General features: G+C 36.1%; 2 protein-coding genes across 2 annotated transcripts in view; one reads left to right on the top strand and one right to left on the bottom strand.

The window, feature by feature from the left end:
- Window positions 1–5284, top strand: part of LOC143915281 (uncharacterized) — a 51193-nt gene extending 45909 nt beyond the window's left edge. Inside the window, exons 5-6 of the mRNA XM_077435841.1 lie at window positions 4554–4721; window positions 4788–5284. Of these exons, the coding sequence (XP_077291967.1) occupies window positions 4554–4721; window positions 4788–5017 (398 nt within the window). The 3' untranslated portion in view covers window positions 5018–5284. The remainder of the gene's footprint in view (window positions 1–4553; window positions 4722–4787) is intronic.
- A 1561-nt stretch (window positions 5285–6845) lies between these two features.
- MetRS (methionyl-tRNA synthetase 1) lies at window positions 6846–23144 on the bottom strand. The gene is made up of 21 exons (XM_077435953.1): window positions 22838–23144; window positions 22526–22655; window positions 22310–22451; window positions 22090–22239; window positions 21913–22016; window positions 21705–21833; window positions 21500–21616; window positions 20949–21024; window positions 19614–19741; window positions 19437–19541; window positions 19188–19365; window positions 18935–19099; window positions 10384–10485; window positions 10178–10295; window positions 10031–10101; window positions 9596–9842; window positions 9385–9517; window positions 9172–9318; window positions 8907–9099; window positions 7486–7605; window positions 6846–7412 (listed from the first exon to the last, which is right to left on the bottom strand). Exons 1-21 carry the CDS (start codon window positions 22944–22946, stop codon window positions 7344–7346), a joined length of 2733 nt encoding a protein of 910 aa, XP_077292079.1. The 5' UTR covers window positions 22947–23144; the 3' UTR covers window positions 6846–7343.
- Window positions 23145–23957: the final 813 nt, after the last annotated feature.

Here is a 23957-nt window from a genome sequence, read left to right as displayed (position 1 = left end):
AGAAAAAGCATCTGACTATTGATTTCAATACTCACTTTTGGCATAGCAATATAAGATTTTGAGCTAAAGACTGCAACAGCTAAAAATCTATAAAAATACGCATTTATTTAAACGCCCATATCTCATAAACTACAGGAAACCAACCAAAATCATTTTCTAATTCAAATTCAGTGGGTCAAACTTATTTAAACGCCTATATTTCATAAATAAAATACGCATTTATTTAAACGCCTATGGGCGCGATCACACAGCGAGGGAGCGGTATGCTATACGCGGGATATTTTTTTTAGATAGTTTTAAACACACACAAATTGTAGGGTCATACCCGGTACGATACGCCGGATCTTACGGGATCGTGCGGGATCGGAGCGGTCTCGTTGAAATTCTATAGAATTGTTTATACTAACTTGACGGTGATATATACCAATTCGTCGACGCTCGGACGACGCTTGACAGTGATCGATAACGGTGTATCCCATATTTTTTTTGACATCTCCTCCCAAGCTTCATTGCGAATGTTTTGGTCCTTATATTTTACGGATCTGACGTCATAGACACATTCGTACTGTCGCACAACTTCTATTAATTTTTCTGACATTATGAACTGCGATGTACCGATATTATGAACTGCGATGACCGAGCTCAAAAGACGAACTGTTTGCAGTCACCACTTTCTTGAGTATAAAAAGTATAAATAAAAAATACTTTGTTCTTGATATAAAATAAAGTAAAAATGGGCTCTCTTTAAACGAACATGTTATTGTATCGACATGTACATACATTCATACGGAAATGCATTCAGTATCAATTAGTTACAGTCCATATTGAGTGCACTATAGCCCTTTACGTAAAAAACATCTTTGTTCGTTTATCTGTTGATGGTATTAGGGATTTAAGTACGTATTTAGTTTTTGTACCAAAAAACTTGAGTCCATTGTCTAGTCATTTCTGTTTATTTAGTAACAATTGGTTCCGGTAAACAATTAGTGTACTACAGTGGCGGACGGTGGGTGTTAATACCGGGTGTGCTGTGTATGCCGTAGGGCGTAGGGTATAAAATTAGCAATTAAAAAAAAATACTCGTTTTGCATTACAAAAATGTTTAATTTATTAGTTATTTATACATAAGTTCAATGCGACGTTTCTGAGACATAAACTTTTCAATCACGTCTGCATAGAATGTGTCTTTCTGTTTTAATTCCATCAATAACTTTTTTTCTATTGAAATTAAGCTAAGGCCACATAATCTATCTTGACCTTGCGTACCTCTATAGCAAGTTTTTATTCTTTTCAGCGCCGAAAAAGACCGTTCTGCTGAAGCTGTACTGCTTGGTATCGTTAATATTAATTCTCCCAGCTTAAACACCTCTTTAAAACCAGATTCGAGGTTATTTTTTGTCATGAATTGTATTAATTCATGAACAGGTTTCTCTGAAAATTCAGAGCTGGAATATAGCACAATGAGTTCGTTTTTCAATCGAATATAATCAAACAGTGATCCATAAAAATCTTTTAATTTATTAATTAAAACATTTGGAAAATTTTCTTTATATTCGTCATATTTATCATTACAAAGAAGGTGGAAATATTCTAATTTGGAAAGTGAAGAATATCTACATTCGACTTGTGCGATTATGCTATCAACTATTTTGAAATATAATTGACGAAATGAAGTTTTATCTTCTACTTCTGAATAATTTTTTAATCTTTGTGGCCACGATCATGATCATCATTTTTTTCATTTAAATAATTATTCCATAACATTTCAAAATTATTATACCTTTCGTATTTCAGTTGCTGCAAAACATCATTAATTTTTTTACAACAATATAAAACGTCCGAAGATTTAGATTGAAGAATGTTATACAAAACATCAGTTATTCCAAACAGTTTTGAAAAAAATTGAAGAAGTTTAATTGTTTGAAAATCCTCTAAAAAGCCTAAAAACCCTCGTGCTTTTATAACAGTATCTGTGTCCCATAATTCACAATTTTCTATAACATGTCGAAAAAAAATATGTAAATTGACTTCTGTATTGTTGTACTGTGCTACTTAAACGAGATGTAAAATTCCACCTTGTGGGTGCTACAGAGGGAAGTCTTTTTGTCACAAATTCCTGTAAAGCGAATACTCTTTTGGAAGATTTTGAAAAGTATGTAGACAATCCATTTAAAGTTTGAAAAAATGATTTACTTTCTTTAATATCAGAAAGACCTTGCTGCAATACTAAATTCAATACATGAGCATAACAGTGTGTAAAAAGAGCAAAAGGATAAGCATTGAGGACTTTGGATTGCAAACCATTTACGTGTCCACTCATTACACTTGCTCCATCATAAGTCTGTCCAACCAATTTGTCTTGAATTTTAAATTCTTCAACTATGTTCACCATTAGAATAGACCATTAGATGTTTTATCAGCACTAACGTCTGTAAAACTAATAAACCGTTCATGTACATTGCCTTTACATACAAAACGTAAAACTGTTGAGAGCTGTGATTTTGTCATTATATCTGAAGTTTCATCGAGAATAATAGCAACAAAACTTGCTGACTCTACTTCATTTTTTATATGAACTTTAATAACATGAGAGATTGCTTCGATTATGTCATTTTGTATACTTGGAGAAGTACCACGAAAGGTAGTAGCAGTATTTAGAGTATCTAAAACAGAATCATATTCTCGAAGAGCATTTAGATATTCAATGTAATTGCCTTTGTTTACGGAATTACATGACTCGTCGTGACCTCGCAGGGACAGTTCTTGTTTTCCTAGATAGATTATTGCGTTAATAATTCGTTTTAAAACATCTCTATTTTTATTTACTTGTTCATTATGTCGACTTATTTCGGCTTTACGTTGACTGTCAATTAATACGTCGATTCGTTGTTTGCCAAACATTTGTATGGAAAGAAATGATTGAACGTGTGCCTGCGATCCTTTGTGTTTCTTCAGTGCTGCTGTCAAATGGTTGAGATCAGCAAATCCTTCTTTGTTCCACACATTAATATCTTTGGAGAACAATAAACATGGCCAGCAGAAAAGTTTGGATCGAATTTCACAGCCTGTAATCCATACGAATTTTTTATAATTTGAAACGCAAAAATGTCTAGTGTAAACTTTTGTTTTTTCTTTATGCAAACTGGATAAATTTGGAAGAGACGGACACGGTTTCCCATCTTTAATTATTTTTAATTTTATCTCAAAACTTCTATTTGAAAACGGAATAGTTAAAATGTCTTGAACACTGTTAGCCATTATTAGTTATTAGAGGTAATAATATGACCATAAAAATACGAATGTGCGAAAAAGTACGAGACCACGTGCCGCATCGCATTCGGTCAATTGCCGAGTGGTGCGGTGCGGTGCGGTGCGCGGTGCTCTGAAGTCGTAGCACACCGTACGTCTTAATATCGCGAACAAACCTATACAAGCGAATATCCGCCTGCACACTCCAACCAAACCCACCAATTTGCTGCACGGCATAGGTATTCTCTCGTCGCGGCGCACAAACTACATACACACATCACACAACACGCTGCAGACTGCACACCACACCATACACCATACATTTAGAGCACGCGGTAAATACACCATACACATCAATGCCTGCTTATACAACAACACATTATTTTGTATTAAAATACTACTTGGTTTTCACGGGTGTGCGCCGCACACCTAGCACACACCCAATATACGCCACTGGTGTACTACATAAAACCCTTTATGCTGAATACATCTTTGTCCGTGATCGCAGAGTTTGTTTATGAAAGTATCGAATGAGTATTTAATTCTTAAACCTACCCGGAAACATTAGTCAATTGTTGTTATAAACCGGACACTTGTTTGTCTATTTTTGTTAATTGTTTACTAATTAAGTTTAAAACTGAATTATTAAACAATAAAAGCTTGAAATCCTTAATGTAATTTGTATTTTCTATAATCTTATTATTCCGACAAGTTCTGCTATATTTTTTTGCAAATATGGGATACACCGTTATCGATCACTGTCAAGCGTCGTCCGAGGGTCGACGAATTACTATATATCACCGTCAAGTTAGTATAAACAATTCTATAGAATTTCAACGAGACCGCTCCGATCCCGCACGATCCCGTAAGATCCGGCGTATCGTACCGGGTATGACCCTACAATTTGTGTGTGTTTAAAACTATCTAAAAAAAATATCCCGCGTATAGCATACCGCTCCCTCGCTGTGTGATCGCGCCCTATATCTCATTAACGAGCGGATACCGACAAAAATCATTGTCATATTCGAATTCAGTGCGTCAAACTTATGTAAACGCCTATATCTCATAAATAAAATACGCATTTATTTAAACGCCTATATCTCATAAACGAGGAAACCAACAAAAATCATTGTCATATTCAAATTCAGTGGGTCAAACTTAGTAAAGATTGATTAGTCTCTGCTCCGGTAATTTTAATTTTAGTTTAAAAAAATCAATGAATATAAAATAAATAGATACACATGAATGTTATGTAAATCTAAATCCATTGTAGCAAAACATTTTCATATTCCTTTTATTTTCAGCACCAATCTGTTTGCCCGAGAAGGGAACTGACTTTTTGGGTCAATTCGGTTGGGCAGCTGGTTGGGGAGCTCTGAGTCCTGGATCTAGACTCAGGCCGAAGACTTTACAAGCCGTAGACGTGCCAGTTTTGGACAACAGAGCCTGCGAAAGATGGCACAGAGCCAACGGTACAAATCTTAAAGCTTTCACTTCTATTCTTAGAGTGCCTCAACTCAATATTACAATACTTTCAGGTATCAACGTCGTCATATACCCTGAAATGGTATGCGCCGGCTACCGAGGCGGTGGTAAAGACTCTTGTCAAGGAGACAGCGGAGGTCCCCTGATGCTGGAGAGGTCCGGACGATGGTACTTGGCAGGAGTTGTCTCCGCCGGGTACTCCTGTGCAAACCGACAGCAGCCCGGTATCTATCATCGCGTAGCTCACACCGTCGACTGGATCACACACATCATCAGCCTTTAAGCCGTGATGTGACTGGATTGAGAACTTTGTTATTTCAAGTTGAGCGACCGGACTGGAGATTCACATAGTGAAGTGTTCAAAAGGTTCATTGTTGAATTGTTTTAAACCGGCCATTTAACATTTTATGTATGTAAGTTATATAAAATTTTGAATGTGTGTGTGTGTGTGTGCGATTGTGTATACTGACTGTGTAGGTTAGGTTAGATTACGTGCGTGTAAAGTGAATCCCTATTAGAAAATAATAAAAAATATTGGTAAAAATAGTTCAAGAAAAAAAAAAGAAATATTTTGTACATATTCAGATCTTCAGCGGAGTGTCAGTGAATATATTTAATAATATATTATTATCATATGAAATAATTTAACGTTTTTAAAATATGTACACAACGATGGACTTATATTATATGTATGTTGGTGCGTATTTTAGAACGACTTTTATATAAAAATGTAAATAAGTCATAAAACTATAATTGTATTACATTTGTATATGAATGTATATGATGCAAAATTGACCGAAATGCTATTTAGAAAGAATTAAAACTTATAGTTTAATTGTTTTGCATTAAATAATATGCATTTATATTAAAATGTGTGTGTAAATATTATCATGTAACAGTTACCTGAAAAAAAAAAAATTAGCAATGAAAAATATAATTTAAATTGATTAGTGATATTTTATATACTTATGTAAAAATATATTTTGTGGATTATTTAAAAGTGTTCAATTTTTGCAATATCGCCGACAATGATTGTATTTTTATTTTATAAAATACTAAAACGTTGAATATTTATTAAATTATTTATATTAATGAATATTCCTAAGAGGCATTAACGAGTTGCCCTAGATCCTCGTACAAAAAAAAAATAGTAACAAATTATCAAGCTTGATGACGTTCACTTTTAATAACGCGTATTTTAAATGCCATTATAGTGAATTTTTAGCAAAAATTTAAACTTAAAGTCGAAACATTAAAATTATGTAGCAATTTCGAGTGAAAATATTCCTATGTATATATTTAATAATATTGATGATTATTATGAAAGCATTTTTATTATATAAAGCTAAAATGTCATTGATAATAATTAAAACGATGTTTATGTCTTCTTATTGATATTTTAATAAATGATTTAATGATATTTATTTTTTGATTAATACGCCTTTTCATAGCGAAAATAGCAGACATGAAAATATAATTAAATACATACATAAAAACGGATAAGATTTATGTATGTATGTATGTGGGCATGTGGCGGACGCGTCGACAAGTATGGAGATTTCAATAAAACCTCTATATATACTATTTGCTACCAATGTTTCCTCTAGGGCAATAGTCTCAGAGTATTATGCGCCATCTATTGACTAAATTTATTTAATTAATTAATTAATTTTTCTATTGGTGTTTTGTATTATTTATGTTGTACGTAGTTTTACGGGAAGTGGGGACCTGAGCGTCTGACATGTGCTCCTGATATTGAGCGAGTTGGAACGGGTGGGGTTTGCAACAGATGCGCGGGAGCGTATACACATCCACAAAGACACACACACACACGGGCGAACGGGGAGCATTTTAATACGCGCGTGCGCTTATAAATTACCTTACACTATATTTATAAACAACTCTATTTTAATTCCTGTATCAGTTCCTTTCTGAAGTCACCCGTTAAAATCAACGGGCACAACACTAGTATTTTACAACACTGTAGAAGGGAAGGAATTATACTTATTTTATGTTTTTACAATCAATTAAAAATTTTATATAAGATTCGTATTATAGGGAAAAAAACTTGTATGGAGGATTATTGAATTTTTGTGTAAAAAAACAATCAAAATGTTAAATGATATCACAATTTTAATATTATATAAAATGCACAACCATACAAAATAAATATAAATAAATTAACTACCATACTTCAAACACATTAGCCTTTATAACTTAAGTATGACCTGCATTATTATTCTGTATCAAAAAAGCAATAGCATTAAATGTGACCAATGGCATTATATACCATATTCAATTTATAAAATAAACACATGGAGAATTTCAAAGACGATTATATGTAGTACGAAAATAAAGTACACATTGAAGCAAAAACATCGCAATGACATATTAAACAAGCTTAGAAATGATCAAATGTCATCTGTGCTGTTCAACCACCATCATTAAGGATTACTTAAGATCTTCTACACATGATAGTCTAAATATAAAGACAGACCGAATAGAATTTGGTCTAGACACATATAATAGTAGATTTTATAGTGTCATTGCAACGGGGTCGATTAAAGCCATTACACATGAATGTATTACAAATATCGAAAATGGAATTCTTAAGCCTTGTTCTTCTTGGAGCCCTTTTTATTCTTTGGAGTTGTGTTGGCAGCAGAAGTCACATCACCCTAAAAATTGAATTGAATGTAATAAATGATGTGTAATTATAAAGCTTGACATTTTATAAAATGTAAATATTACCTTTCCGTCTTCTTTGAGAGCTTGAGCCAATTGTGCTTTGAGTCCGAGTAGAACTTCAACCATCGGAGACCACACCGATTTGTCGGCACCGCTCGTCTTTGAATCGCGTACTTTAACACCCTATAATCAAAACAGCACTAATATGAAACAAACAGCATCTTTCGAATTGTCATAAACTACAAAGACATAGCAATAGAAATAAAGCTATAATAATGTAACGTGGGAACATTATGGGGATTATCCGCCGCCTAAAGTGGATTCGGGGGCTAGCAATGGAGACCCCCGAATTGGCCTAGCGGGACTCTAAGTGGTCGGTAGAATTCCTAGAACCCTGAGAGCGTGAGACTCACTTAAAACTGTACGTGTCTAGATAATGGAGAAATAAACGGATCGAGGAAGCTGCAGTGAGCCACTTCCCTTTTATAAGTAAGTACTTACATAGGTCATATCAGATCATTTTATGGAACGAGTACTGGTTGCGCGTGGACCTCCTGAATCAGTCAATAAATGCTGTGAAGCGACTTTGGCCTTTCATTTGGATCCTCTACGCAACAATATTTAAGAACACTACCATTTGACATTTGACAAAATTTATAATCGATCAAAAGATAATGAGTGTTTGGAAAATGATCTTGACTATAATAATACATAGTTTGAGTCCTTAAAAAATATGCTCGTTTTTCGTTCAGATAACTATCGTGTGAAAAATATTAAATTCATAAGTGATAAAATATCCTGATAACAAAAATTACCGGAGCAGAGACTAATCAATCGTTACTAAATTTGACCTACTTAATTCGAATATGATGATGATTTTTGTTGGTTTCCTCTCATTTATGAGATATGAGCGTTTAAAATAATGCGCAATTTTTTTTACAGATTTTTTTGCTTTTGCATTCTTTAATTTAAAATCTAGTATTGCTATGCCAAAAGCGAGTATTGGAATCAATGGGTAGATGTTTTTTTCTATTGATTGTGATTTTTTATTGCTTTAACATACTTATAATTATGTAGCGAATTTTAAGTTAAAAATATACTTTTTTGTATCCATTGAGTCAATTTTATTTACAGGTTTTCATTCTCAATATACATATATATTTTTTTTATTTACGTACTTATTCGTGCGGTAAATGATTTTCTGCTCAAATACTCCAAGAGCCTTGATTGATTAGTCTTCGCTCCGGTAATTAAAAAACGAGATTTGTTGCTGAGTGTAATTTGAACAATTATGTAGTTGGAAGACGAATCAAATTATCAATGAGTGCCAGTTGAGTTTAAATTACCACTAATAGGCCCAGTATTAACAGGCCAGTTCATAGAGCTGTCAGATTGGACTCATTGTGACTCATTCAAATATCTTCAATTACATGTCATGTTTATTAAGCTTGCCATGTATTTAAATCTAGTAAATATAAACGAACTTGTTCCAGTATCTTCGCTTCCAATTCTGGAATGGAAAGTTTATCCGCATTTTCTTTAGCAGGACTTGTTGACTGCCTTCCACTGAACCGTTTCTTCAATTCTTCAACCTTGGCTGTTTCAATCTTAGTGAAGAGAGGGGATGGTTTACCAATCTTGTGTCCACCGGGCAATAGCAGATAGAAAGATGGTCGTCTACGATACATAACAAATAGATATATAACTCATAAAAATCAAACTCGTAATTTGAATACTCGTAGAACATACTCTGGATTGACTCTGCCGACTTTAGCCAGAGACGTGCCGAGTTGGGTCAACACGTTGCGTGCAGTTTCAGGCATGAACGGAGCTAACAATACTCCGATCAAGCAGGATATATTACAGGAGAGGCCTACTACAGTTCCAGCGCGAGCTCTAAAACGATAAAAACTGTCAAAAAGAGTCCAAATCACATCTGAAACCTTTGAAATTGACGCTCACTTTGCATCGTCAGTTCCCTTGAGGAGCACCCAAGGTTGTTGAGATTGCATCAGCTGGTTTCCGAGTCTCGAAATGTTCAAGATGTGCTTCAAAGCGTCGCGTTGCTTGGCGACCTCCATAGACTCGACGTAACCTATGCAAATGCGATGAATAAAATTAAATTTCAATAAATGAATAATACTTTATTATTGATGTCATGTAATGGTTGTACTTTTAATTTCCCTATTGATCAATGCCAATAGATTCATGTCTTGAGCTTCCAATTGTATTGTCGGGATCATAGCGTTGAACGAATTGAAGCAGAATACGATAGCGCGGTTTACAAAGTTGCCGAAATTGTTTAGAAGTTCGGAATTGTTCCTCGTCGCAAGGTCGACCCAACTGAAGTTTGAATCTTGACCTTCAGGTCTGATGCTCAATAGATAAAATCGGAAAATATCAGCTGGAATTCCCGTATCCTGAAAGAGCAAAAGTTTTAGATTGATGTTTTGCTCAATGTATCATTAAAATGTGAGAAGGTATTTAATTTCTAATTTTAAAATCTACATACTTCTGCGAAATGACTTAGAACATATTTTAATAGAACCACCAAAACACAAATAAGGTAGAAATTTTCAAAAAATAATAATATTAAACACTATTATACCTGAGCATCCGATCCGAAAACACCGACACCGCGTGACTTTGAAAACTTTCCATCTTCATAATTTAAATATTCTGAAACCAATACATTTAATTAATAATTCAACAAATACATATATAATAATACAGGTATATAAAAAAAGGGACATACCAGTAGCCATAATATGCTTGACCATCACATGCTTTTGGCCAACACCAAGAAGTGTAGCTGGGAATACGACAGAATGGAACGGAACATTATCTTTAGCCATAAATTGATAGAGTGTAACCTTTAAAATTACGTATACATAAAAAAAGTTTAAAACATAACAGTTACTATGCTACATACATACATATATACAAAATGATAATTCTTACATTGTGCTTAGGGTCGGGTTTCCACCATTGTTCATATTGATCTGTATATCTCTTTGTGATCGATAAATAACCGATTGGAGCATCAAACCACACATAAAAGACCTAAAAATAATTTTTTAAATTTTCAATACTACATATATATGTATATTTTTATTTTATTTTATTTTAAAAAAAATCAATACCACAGAGACTTGACAGGTTGCCCCAAAGCGTCAATGTGATTTTAATACAAATAATAAAAATCATAAATAAAAAAAACATAAGAAAATAATAAAAATCATAAATAAAAAAAAAACATCATAAATAAATAATAAAAATCAAGTAAAAAATATGTACACAAAATAAAAACAAAGAAATAAGATTGAAAAATTTATATCGTGCTATTTAGGATGTGTTCCACCAACTCAACATAACTGGCATCGAATAGGTCCAAGTAATGTGCCAGTAAGTTAAGGAGTCGAACAGCTCTCGAGAGGGGGGAGTTCATGAGCACGTTTGATTTAGCCCTAATTGGTAAAAATATATCATGTTTTCTTAAAACTCTACGATTTTCCGGGGCCCAGAATTTTAGTTTCTCCAGGATAGTGGGATTGTGAATCTCTCCTCTAAGTAATTTTACGAAATGTTTCCCAAGAAATAAATCTCTTCTCTTTGCCAGGGAGTTGAAACCCAAAGATCCCAAGACAAAGGCACTAGGGAACAGATATGGATAAAATCCAAATGTCTTCAGATATAAAAATCTAAGGAATTTCCTTTGGACTCGTTCCAACATTAGAGAGTAACGAAGTTGATAGGGAGACCATATAATGGAGCCAAACTCGAGCACACTGCGAACTAATGTACAATATAAGAGACGAATGGCAGTGAGCCCTAGTTCGGACGAATTACGGATTACGAATCCAAGGATTTTTGTTGCCCTATCACAGATATTCTCAATGTGAATGTTGAAACTCCAACTATTTTCGAAGACTATTCCCAGATCAGATATAAATAATTCTCTCTGAAGAAGAGAATCATGAAGTTTATACGGATATTTAATAGGAGAACGAGAACGAGAGTAAGAAATGACCCGACACTTTAGGATATTGAAGGGAAGTTTATTAACATTAGCCCATTCATAAATAGAATTCAAATCCTCTTGCAAATAAAGAGCGTCAGGTAAATCAATTATTCTCTTATAGATTTTTAAGTCATCCGCATATAATAAAAATTTAGAATGGTGAATAGAAGATTGAATATCGTTGATAAATATTAGGAATAATAAAGGGCCAAGATTTGATCCTTGGGGAATCCCAGAAGTGGCAACATACTCATAAGAAAAGCAACTCCCAAACTTAACGAATTGACGTCGATCCTGTAAATAAGAAATAAAAAGACCAACAAGATTATAAGTAAATCCAATAAAACTTAATTTACTAACCAAAATTTTATGATCAACTTTATCAAACGCCTTCTCAAAATCAGTATATATTACATCCATTTGATTATTACAATCCAAAGTGCTGGTTATGTCATTAGAGAAACATAACAAGTTGGTAATTGCTGATCTGGCCGGACGAAAGCCATGCTGCTGATCAATGAGCATACTTTGAAAGTGATTAAAAATGTATCTGTGTAATATTACCTCAAACATTTTGGCTGGCGCTGACAAGATAGTTATTGGTCTGTAGTTCCTTACACAAGATTTATCGTCCTTCTTATGAATAGGAGTTACTTTAGAGCATTTCCATAAATTGGGGAATGAAGAGTTCCTTAGAATTAAATTAAAAATGAATTTTAAAGGTTCTAAGAGACTAACCTCACATCCTTTTAGGATGTAATTAGGGATGGAGTCAGGACCGGAAGAATAAATATTTTTTAACTTTAGAAAGCCATATTTCAGATCGGAAGAGTCAAGATGATTAATCGCTAAAGTGGGGAAAGTAAATTCCGAGTCATTGGTAGGTTCCATGGAATCAGTAGGATTATTGAAAACTGATTTAAAAAAGTCGGCAAATCCATTAGCAATGTTTTGATCACCCTCTAACAATGCAGAATCATTGTACATAATGGTCGACTTTACACGATTTACACGTTTAGAATTGATGAAGTTCCAGAATTTCTTAGGGTTTTTAACTATGGAACTTTCACAATCAGCTACATAAACATTATATGCATTATTAATTAATTTCTTAATTTCCGTACGTAAAATACGGAAATTATTTAAGATAAGAGGATTGCTCGATTTCTTCCAGAGTTTATGTGTTTGATATTTACTTTTTAAGAGATTAATAATTTCTTTAGTAAACCAAGGCGGATAAATCCTTTTACTCGTCATTAATCCTTTCAACCGAAAACAATCATTAAAAATAGAATATATAATGTCATAGAAATTAGAGAGGGCCAAATTAACATCTTTGCACTCATAAACTCGCTCCCATTGACAATTACAAAGAATATCATTTAAATATTTGAAATCAACATTTGTAAATAACCATTCATTTAGGACAGAGGTATTAAGACAGTTATTTATTAAACGAAGTGAGGAATAAGTTATAGTTAATTTTAAATGAATATCAAGAGCAGGATGATAGCTGTCTTCAGGAACCAAGGAATCAACTGAATTTGAAATAATAATATTCTGACAATCTAAATTTGTTAATAGAAAATCCAACATGGAATTATTAAAATAGTTTCGAATAGTATTAATTTGTTTTAAGTTGAATAAAGATATAAAAAAATTAAGGTCATCAGGAAAACAGTTAGAAGAATTCAGATTAAAATCTCCAGATATAAAAATGCGACCATTACTTAAATGTGAATAATTAGATATAATTAAATCAAAAAATCGCTTATAAATATTTGGTGGAGATCTTGGTGGAAAATAAATAGTACATATGTATATAAAAAAAGGAATGTTAACAAATCTTAGTTTCAGCCATACACATTCATGAATGTCCTCAAGATGACTAAGTCTTTCAACCGAAATAATATTTGTATTTTTAACTGCTAGAAGAACACCACCACCTCTGGCAGATCTATCATGGCGATATATATTGAAACTGCTGTCAAGTACTTCGGCATCATGTACAGATGAGTTTAGCCATGTTTCAGTAATAGCAAGGACGTCAATAGATCTAGACGCGGCGTTGTTGTAGAATTCCTTGAGTTTTGTATTTAAACCCCGCACATTTTGATAATAAAGTTTAATGTTACGGGTCACGGGTTTGGGCAATCGGTTTCGAAGAGATTTTTTTGAGAAATAACCATTCTCTTATGCCAGTACCCATAGGCCAAAATTCAGGATTGATAATTATATTAAAAGTTTCAGTATCTACACTAATTTTAAATGACGAGCACATGTCAGTTTTAGCAACCTGAGAAACGTTGATTCTTTTATTTTTAATTTTATTTAATACTAGCTGTATTACCCGGCTTCGCTCAGTGTTTATAATATAAACCGCTTAAACATGACTAAGCTAATTTAATTAAAAAAAAAAAAAAAATTAAAAAAAAATTTAAAAATTAAAAAAAAAAATAAAAAAAAATAAAAAAAAAATCAAAAAAAAAAATTAAAAAAAAAATTAAAAAAAATTAAAAAAAAATTAAAAAAATTTTTTTTAAAAAATCAAAAAAAAAAATCAAAATTTTTTTTTGCCTTCTAGGGCTTCGCCCTCGGCGCCCCCCTGAGCCTTTGCCTTCTAGGGCTTCGCCCCTCCACGCCCCATGAGCAATTGCCGTTTAGGGCTTCGCCCCCCTTAGTTAATGCCTTTTAGGGCTTCGCCCCTCCGCACCCCCATGATTAAATGCCGTCTAGGGCTTCGCCCCCCTTAGTTAATGCCTTTTAGGGCTTCGCCCCCCGCGCCCCCAAGATTAATTGCCGTTTAGGGCTTCGCCCCCCTTAGTTAATGCCTTTTAGGGCTTCGCCCCTCCGCGCCCCCATGATTAAATGCCGTCTAAGGCTTCGCTCCCATGATCAGTTGCCTTTTAGGGCTTCGCCCCCCACGCCCCCAAGATTAATTGCCGTTTAGGGCTTCGCCCCCCTTAGTTAATGCCTTTTAGGGCTTCGCCCCTCCGCGCCCCCATGATTAAATGCCGTCTAAGGCTTCGCCCCCATGATCAGTTGCCTTTTAGGGCTTCGCCCCTCCGCGCCCCCATGATTAATTGCCGTCTAGGGCTTCGCCCCCCTTAGTTAATGCCTATTAGGGCTTGCGCCCCATGAGGCTGGGCCCCCCGGGCCCCCTTCGGGGCCCCACGGGGCTGCGCCCCTTGTGGCGCCCCCTTTTGAGCCCCATGGGGCTGCGCCCCATGAGGCTCGGCCCCCCGGGCCCCCTTCGGGGCCCCACGGGGCTGTGCCCCTGTTGGCGCCCCCTTTTGAGCCCCATGGGGCTGCGCCCCATGAGGCTGGGGCCCCACGGGGCTGTGCCCCTTGTGGCGCCCCCTTTTGAGCCCCATGGGGCTGCGCCCCATGAGGCTGGGCCTCCCGGGCCCCCTTCGGGGCCCCACGGGGCTGCGCCCCTTGTGGCGCCCCCTTTTGAGCCCCATGGGGCTGCGCCCCATGAGGCTGGGGCCCCACGGGGCTGCGCCCCCCGGGCCCCCTTCGGGGCTGCGCCCCTTGTGGCGCCCCTGGCGGGGCCCCATGAAGCTACTCGCCTTGCGCCCCCGCGGGGGTGAATCCATTGAAACGAAAAAAACAAATCGGCGCCCATGGATCGAAAAAAAAAAATCGAATCACGTGTTCGATGACGTCACCGATCTACGGACGACGAAGACGACGACGACCAAGGATATTTACATATTTACATACATACAAAGTCTCTTTCCAAATTATAGATTAGATGAACTGTTTCACAGTATCACAAGTGCAGTTATTTGCCAAATTAAAAACGTGTACATTCTTCAATTTCGGAATAGTGGCCACCTGTAAAGTTTTATCAGGTGCTCCAGATCCACGAGTGTATGGCAGTCTCCCGGAAGAAGTCCCAGCGACCTGACTGAACGAATTTGAAGGATCTACAGTAGAAGCAGAAGCAGGAGCACAAGAGACAGGAACATAATCAGATGTTGAAGCAGAAGCTGATGTAAGTGTAGCTGAAGATGAAGATGGCAGAGGTGAAGCAGTAGAAGATAGCGCTGCGACCTGACTGTAAGATTTCGCAGGTTTTATAGGAGAAGGAGGAGAAGCAGAAACAGAAACAGTAGAAGCAGAAACAGTAGCACACCCAGGAGTAGATGCTGAAGCTAAAGCAGACGCGAGTGAAGTTGAAGCTGAATAAGGCGGAGGTGAAACGGTAGAGGATGCCGCTATAACGTCATACGGGCATCTGACAGGTGTTTGTTTATGTACTGTAGTATTGTTACATTCAGTTGACAGTGTGGAGAGTTCTCGTAATGTTACCTCGCCCGATTGCAGAGTTGTAGGTTCAACAAAAACAGCTGGAGCCAGAGCTGCTGGAAAGGGACGACACATCATCCTCTTTATTTCACCGACATCGGTGTGGATAGTCTGGAGGGACTCCACAGCGATTTTTAGCGAGGCCAGGTTATTAAAAGCGACGCGTGCGATGGATACTATATTTTTAATTTCGTCGCTGATGTATCGCACCCTGTCCTTGGTAAGGACATTGGCACCAGATCCTTTTTTTGAAAGGTCCGCGAGTATTCTCTGGCTTATAGTAACAATATCCTCCATGGTAGAATGCGAACGATTTAACACGTCCAGACACAACGATAGCACACGATATAACTAGTGTTGTGCCCGTTGATTCCAACGGGTGGCTTTGGAAAAGAATTCATACACGAATAAAGATACATGTTATATATAAATACTAGCTGAACCCGGCATGCGTTGCAATGCCACAATAACGCATGCAATTTCCGTTCCCATTCCCATTTGTCGGAAAAACGCAGGCAGCGAACACGTTGGTCGCGACACGAAAACATTTGAAATTATAGCGTTGCAATGACACTCATTCTCGTTTTTCCCGTTTCCGTTCCCATATTTTCCCGTTTTTTTTCACAGTAATCTTCCCGGACATGCATACAACAAATCCTGAAAGTTCCATCGTAATCGGTTCAGTGGTTTAGGAGCCTATTCGAGACACACACACACACAGACATTCAATTATATACATATATATAGATAGTGTAAGGTAATTTATAGGCGCGCGCGCATATTAATATGTTTACGAATGCGTTAATAATACTAAGGCGCATATTAATGCGTTCGCTCATGTCGAAATGATGAATGCATGTGTGCATGTGTACGCTCTCGTGCAGTGCACCTGACGCCGACGTCGCCCGTCCTAAGTCAAATGCTCAATATCAGGAGCACATGTCAGACGCTCCACACCCCCCCCCCACTTCCCCGCGTCTCCCCGACACGGTCGGTCGTCATGCAACATCTCTATGCATAACGTATACTCTTGGCATTCTAAAATTTGTTTTTTTGAAATCCCCATATTTGTCCACGCGTCCGCCACATACGTATCCACTAGGGTTTCTGACCCGGGTCGACCCGGGACAGACATTCCCGGGAATTCACGGAATTTTTGTTGTCCCGTGTCCCGGGAATTTTTATCTCGAATCCCGGGAATTGGATTTAAAAAAATCTTGAAAACATACAACATTTTCACAACTGCACGAAGGGAAATAATAAATCAAATACACAAAGAATCGTAAAATATTCTCAAAAATTAAAATCGAAGAAATAAGAAGCATAAAACTGATTTTTTTTAACAGAAAAATTAAAATAATTCTGATTTTATACCGAACAAAACATTCTTTAAATGTTGTAATAAAAGCGAATGTATGTACATATGTACATATATCCTACGATGAAACTATTATGAAGCGAGTATATCGTTCTTGTATTGACGAGTCCACAATGGAAGAAACTCTCTTAGATTCGGATGAATACGAAACAATTGTGTGTTTGACGATGAATGAAGAATTAAATAAGGAGTTATCAAAGACGAATATACAAAATAACGTAAATAAAAATAACCGCCACTTTAAAAAAGAAATTAAAATATACATGCTAACATTAGAAAAAAACGATAATTTAAAAAAATAGTCCAACTTCGACCGGAACTGAAATAATTTTTTGCATTGCTGGAAATTTTTGTACCAAATCTAGAATTTTTGTACCAAATTAGACTTTCGGATTCTCATTTAAATATTTTAGTATTCTTAATAAGCTTACTTTTATAATTACATTTTTTCGAGTTAATAGATATATTATGTATTGTTTTGTAAATAAATAAATATTTTTTTAATAATAAAAAATATATTAAATTGAAAAAAAAAAGTTTTTTCACACGTGTCCCGGGATCCCGGGCTCCCTCCCGTGTCCCAGGAATTGAAAAAGTCCGGGAAATCAGAAACCCTAGTACCCACATACATCGCGTCCATTTTTATATATATTGTATTACTATTGTTGTGCCCGTTGATACACGAATTAAAATAAAGTTATATGTATAAATATAGTGTAAGGTAATTTATAGGCGAACGCGCGTATTAATGCACCGTTCAGCCTTTCGAAATGATGAATGAATGTGTGTGTGTGTCTTCGTGGATGTGTGAAAGTGTCACCCGTCGCTCGGCCTGACGTAGCAGATGCCTGTTGTCACTCGGCCTGACGTCATATAACGCTCCAAACCCCCCCCCCCCCCTATTTCCCCTTTACTACCGCTTCCCCGAGTCTCCTCGACTATTTGACTCTGATTGGCTGTGTCTCCACAGTCTGTTTTTATATATGTATATTACTAATTGTTTTACCCAGCTTCGCTCAGTATTTGTAATATAAACAGCGTAAACATGGCGAATCTAATAGTAAGTATTCATTTGTTTTTTTATTAAATTTATTTGAATCGAAAAAAAAATCGACTCATCGTCATAGAAATTTTGACTTGTTTACGACATTCCCAACCAAAGATATATACATACTTACATACAAAGTCTCTTTCGAAATTATATATTAGATAGAAGAGAGATTATCAATACTATATATAATAATGTAACGTATGCGTAAAAGGAGCCGTCGGTTAAGTGCAATCGGATTAGGCCGAGTGGCATCCCCGCTATTTCCCAGAATCCAGACGTTATAATTGGTTTCGAGGATTATCTCCAGATTAAGTGCAAGTCGGCTAAACAATGGATGGACTTAGCGGTCGGTACCGGCACCCAGCCACTTCCCGCTAGAATTCTCAGAACTGACTGCGCGAGAGCGTGAGGCCACATATCTGGTACGCGATTATAACAATAGGTAAACAAACGTGTCGAGGAAGATGCCCTGAGCGACCTGTCCTTTATAAGGAGGTACTTAGACCATATCAAGGCATTCTGGACGGAGGACTGGCAGTGCGTGTATATCCTGAATCACCAATAAATGCTGTGAAACTTAGGCCTTTTACTTGGATCCTCCACCCACCCCTACGCAACAATACCAATAGTTGCATCCAGCATTGCTAAGCATGTTCTCTTCCTAATTTAATTTAGCCTTCCTTTATTCCTCATCTATCTGGAGTTGTATTATAACGATCCACACGTATGTACATATATCTTGCTTTACCTTAGACTTGAATTCTTCGATGGGCACAGGTACACCCCAATTCAAATCCCTAGTAATGCAACGAGGCTTCAAACCGGTCTTCAACCAAGCCCTCGTAATCTGCTGAGCGCTGTTGGACCATCCGCTCTCACTGGAGGCCACCCAATTTTGCAAAAGTGGTTCAATCTACAAACAAAAATCAAAATTTGTTCCAAAAATTTACACAATTACCACTCCCTTAAGTAACACCGGAGCTGAACATAACATAACGAACCTGTGGAAGATCCAGGAAGAAGTGAGCACTGTTGCGCAGTACGGGAGGTTGTGCGCATAGTTTACAGCGAGGTTTAATCAACTCTGTGGCGTTGATGAGTTTCCCACATCCGTCACATTGATCTCCGCGTGCGTCTTCGTATCCGCAGCCCGGATGAGGACAAGTACCTTCGACGAACCTGCAACAGATTAGAACATAAGAAACGGCAATAGGAACAATACACATTTAATTTATGGCAAATTTATTCACCGATCTGCTAAGAATCTGTTGCACTTCTCACACAGCAGCTGTTCAACTGTTTGCGTTTCGACGAATCCGTTTTTGTACAGGCTCATAAACATGCCCTGTGCAATTCTAAAAATCAATTTTACGTTAGGTTTATGTAGCGTTCAGACTCGATGAAACGGTTTTAATGTGGAAACTTACTCGGTTTGTTCCGGAGTGGTTGTACGACCGAAGTAATCGAAACCGATTCCGAACCATCTGTATACGGAATTGTGAATTTCAAAGTATTTGTCACAAATTTGCCTTGGAGAGATGCCTTCTTCTAAAGCCTATTAAATATGAAAAGAATAATATATGAAAAATTTGTCAATATGAACAAGGCTGATGAGATCATATCAATCTTATCAGCCTTCACCTCATTACATAATAAACTGCCACTTCCGGTTGACGGGTGCTCACGAAATTTTATATATAGCTTGGTAGTAGGTTTAAAGTTCTAGATATTAAATTTCAGTTCAATAAACCAAAAGGTTTCTGAGAAAAACTTGAATAACCTCGATTCTCTAGAGTAAAAGTACTACTTCCGGTTGAGGTAAAAATAATTTTAAAATATTAGGGTAAAGAATTTATAATTTCTATTACATGTAAAAGTTTTCAGTCTGATTCGGTTAGCGGTTTGGGAGATAATTAAATTCAAAAACTTAAAAAAAGGACTTAAGGGGAGGTACTATTTTCTATTTTTTATAAACTTAGGAGGGCTGTACACACGAAACCTTAATTTTGTTACCGTTCCTTTCTTCGATATATATATTGAGTGTATATATATATTGAGTGAATGCGACAATATATATCAATATATATATTGAGTGAATGCGACAGTTGCGCTTCGACCAGATAAAACGTGTTTTAAATTGACAAAATCGAGGTTTCGTATTCTACTATTTTCTCCTCCAAAACTCGACCAATTTTTAAAAAAAATTCATCATCGGTATGAGAAAGATATTTTCTGTGCATCTATCGGCGTATTTTTTTTTAAATCGACCGTTAAATAACCACGCTAGACTCTTTTCGTGGGTGTAAAAAAGAGGCGATTTTATAGATGTTTGGCGGCTCCTAGCTCCTATAAAAAATAATTAATCAAAAAAAATAAAACGATAGATGCACCCCAATGGTGGATATCCATAGCATATTAAAAAATAATTTCTCTAGTGCCATAATTGAGCTAGGGAGAAGTATAGTACGTTTGTATGGACAAGGCGCTGCTGTCCAGCCCTCTTAAGGGGAGGTACTATTTCCGGTCAACTTAAAAATTTGAAAAAAATTAACGTCGTATCGATAAGAATTTCAGTAACCGATACTAAGTTTCAATTCAAAAAGTCCCCAAAATGCACACGCACATTTTTTTCTAGAACATGAAAACGTGACCAGTGATCGATTCTGAGTTCTAATTAGTCAAAATTTCGAGTTCGAATTTTCGCATGATCACAAAACTTCATCTATTGTTACTACGTACATGGATAAAGTAAAAAAGTATACCTTTGTTTCAGTTGCAGTTCCATATTCATCAGTTCCACATATGAATAATGCATTGTAGTTGCATAGTCGGCAGTATCTGAAACATAATATTACAATCAATAGTTAATATATCAATGCTTTATAATGGAGTTGTTTATTATTCGACTTAATTGACTGCTAGATTCACTCCCACTCATCCATACATATCTCTTCAAAGATTGTTTTGAAAAGACATGACATATTGACAGATGAAATGCAGATATCTTTAGTGTTATGGTTTAAAGATTGACATTCAAAAGTATATCTGTTAGTATTTAATATATAAACCCACTTTAAAAGTCAATAAAGTCGACCTATAAAACCCTCAACATGAAGCCACTCCCCCTGAGAGACACTTTTCGTCAGAGAACGAGATGGTTGTTAAGCAATATTGTATTAGAACAACCGTACATCACTGTTCTATTAAAAAATTATTATTACCAGTACAAAACAATCACAGCACATAATAAATAAATAAATAAGGAATAGCTAGTATTTATTATAAAATGAAATGCTAATTGAAAGATAGGAACCTTGCGAAAACGTCAGCAGAAAGAACGCATCCAATAATGTTTCCAAGATGGGGCACGTTGTTGACGTAAGGAAGAGCTGATGTGATGAGTATGTTCTTGTATCCTTCTTTAGGCAGTCTGAAAAATGTTTAATTTAATTTAATTAATTGATTTATTGACATTTTAATTCTTCTTCGTGTATCATGTATAAAAAAAATTAAATTACATTATTTTTTCATCAGGCAATGTTTTTTCCAAAAGTTTCATTCCATTTTCCCAACTTTCCTTAGCGAATATCAGTTCATCTTCGGTAACGGCAACTTCTACCTTCATATCCGGAGATACATTAGCAGATCTGAATCAAAATAAATTAAAAATGTATTTGAATTGTAATAAAAATATATGTACATAAAAATTAAAACATTTAAAATTACCCATCAGGTGAATTTTTTTGCTCAGGAGCAGATTTAACCGAAGGAGGTCCTTCTTTTAGTTGACCAATGGATATCGTTTTAATAGGATGTTCCTTTAAAGCTTTCTTAAATATAAAAATATTATGTATATTATAAATTTTAATACAAATAATATCGATTTTTCAGAAACAAAATTACTTGGACTTGTGGCAAGGTTTTAATTCTTTCGTTCCATTTAATTAGATTAGCAAATTCGTCCGACTTACTAATCATTTGCATACACTTATCATCTTGAAATATGGGATAAAGAGTGCACCAAAGAGAGATATCTACAGCCGACACTGCAATCTGTAGGATTAAATTTTTTATTAAATATCAAACAAACATCACAACAATTAATATAAGCAAGTCCACATACCCCTCCTAAAATAAAATTTTGACTTTCTAAATGAGCGCTGATTTTTTTCAAGTATTTTAAAAGGTTAGATCCTTCACTGGAAGATGACGATTTTAAAACTGCCGGCGATAACTTCGAAGATTCCCATTCGAGCCATTCCGAGCTGAAAAGTTTGAAGTTTAATATACAGCTGATACTGATGTAAATGATCTGTGGAATAGTGTTATGAAATGATACCTTTTAGAAAGCAGATTTGAGTCATTTAACGGAATGGGCAGTAAATAAAGACAAGCCGCATTGCTGGAGAAAAAATTTATTTCTTCATCCACTTGTAAGGCGGGAGACAGTGCGGAAGTTGCCTGTCCATCTAATTGTACAAATTATTAAAATTTATTATAATAAATTAGTTAATACACAAAATAAAAAAAATGTACATAAGATAATATTTTGAATTATTTTAAAAATTTACTTCAATTTGTTCATATGATGTTCAAACAAATCTGTATTTGACTATATTCCGACGTATAGAAATCATAACCTCAAACTCACCTGACGTTTTGGTTTTGCAAATTTCGAATTTCTTCTCAGAAAATTCGGCACAGATGAGTGATTTGAGCGATGAAGTGCTACTTTCATTGAAATAAATAATCATTTTCATTTATATTTCAGAATTTTCGTCCGATTAACAAACGTGTCAATGTGACAGCAGGTCGATGAGGCCATAAAAGTAAGAAATGCAGCCTATTGAATGAAGGTGAAATAAAAGGTAAACGGACTACTAGTCAAATGTGAACCGGTCACAGGACAACCGGTCGCTCTAGATCGGCCACACGTGATCACCCGTCACACTAAAACTGGTCACACCCTAAAATCGGTCACGAGAAAACTGGTTGACCGATTTTAGGGTGTGACCAGTTTTCTCGTGACTAGTTTTAGTGTGACGGGTGATCACGTGTGACCGATCTAGAGCAACCGGTTGTCCTGTGACAGGTTCACATTTGACTAGTAATCACCGAACCCGCAGCCCATGTAGACGAGCTGCCACTGGTTAGTTCTTCTTGAGCATCTTTGAAAGTTTGGATGTCTCGACAGTGCGGTCTAGATTGGTCACTCGTGATCATCCGTCACGCTAAAACTGGTCACGAGAAAACTGGTCACACGCTGAAACTGGTCACGAGAAAACTGGTCACACCCAAAAATTTAAAATTGGTCACACAACCAAAAATATTCTCAAATACTTTTTATTTACGAAATTTTTATTATTATCGACTAGACATATGTTCAAGCCAAAGGCCCTCGTGGCCGTGGCCGTTGTTTGTGGTCTTCGCGAAGAGTTCGCGGGCATCTCATCAGAGTCAGCTCATCTGACGCTCTTTAGCCTCTAGCCACGCCGACAAGGTTGGCAATCGCTTTTGCGTTCATTTCACTTTGACAGTTCGCATGTCAAATCACAAATCTTAATTCACCGCGTTAAATGTACCGCAGGGAGGTCTATGAAAACACTGATTGTGTACTAACACTAAGAGGATCCTTTATTTATGTTCACTTGTTACAATAGTAATTATATGTAAAAAAGAAGATCGTTTTCGTTTCTCAGCTTCGGAGCCAATGGGACGTTGCCATCGTCTTCATCTTTAATATGGACGGTATCTAAAAGTGAATTCGTCAT

This window comes from Arctopsyche grandis, chromosome 8, assembly GCF_051622035.1.
Source record: "Arctopsyche grandis isolate Sample6627 chromosome 8, ASM5162203v2, whole genome shotgun sequence".
Lineage (NCBI taxonomy): Eukaryota > Metazoa > Arthropoda > Insecta > Trichoptera > Hydropsychidae > Arctopsyche > Arctopsyche grandis.
Note: the sequence above shows the minus strand (reverse complement) of the source record. Positions and strands in the feature narration are given on the sequence as shown.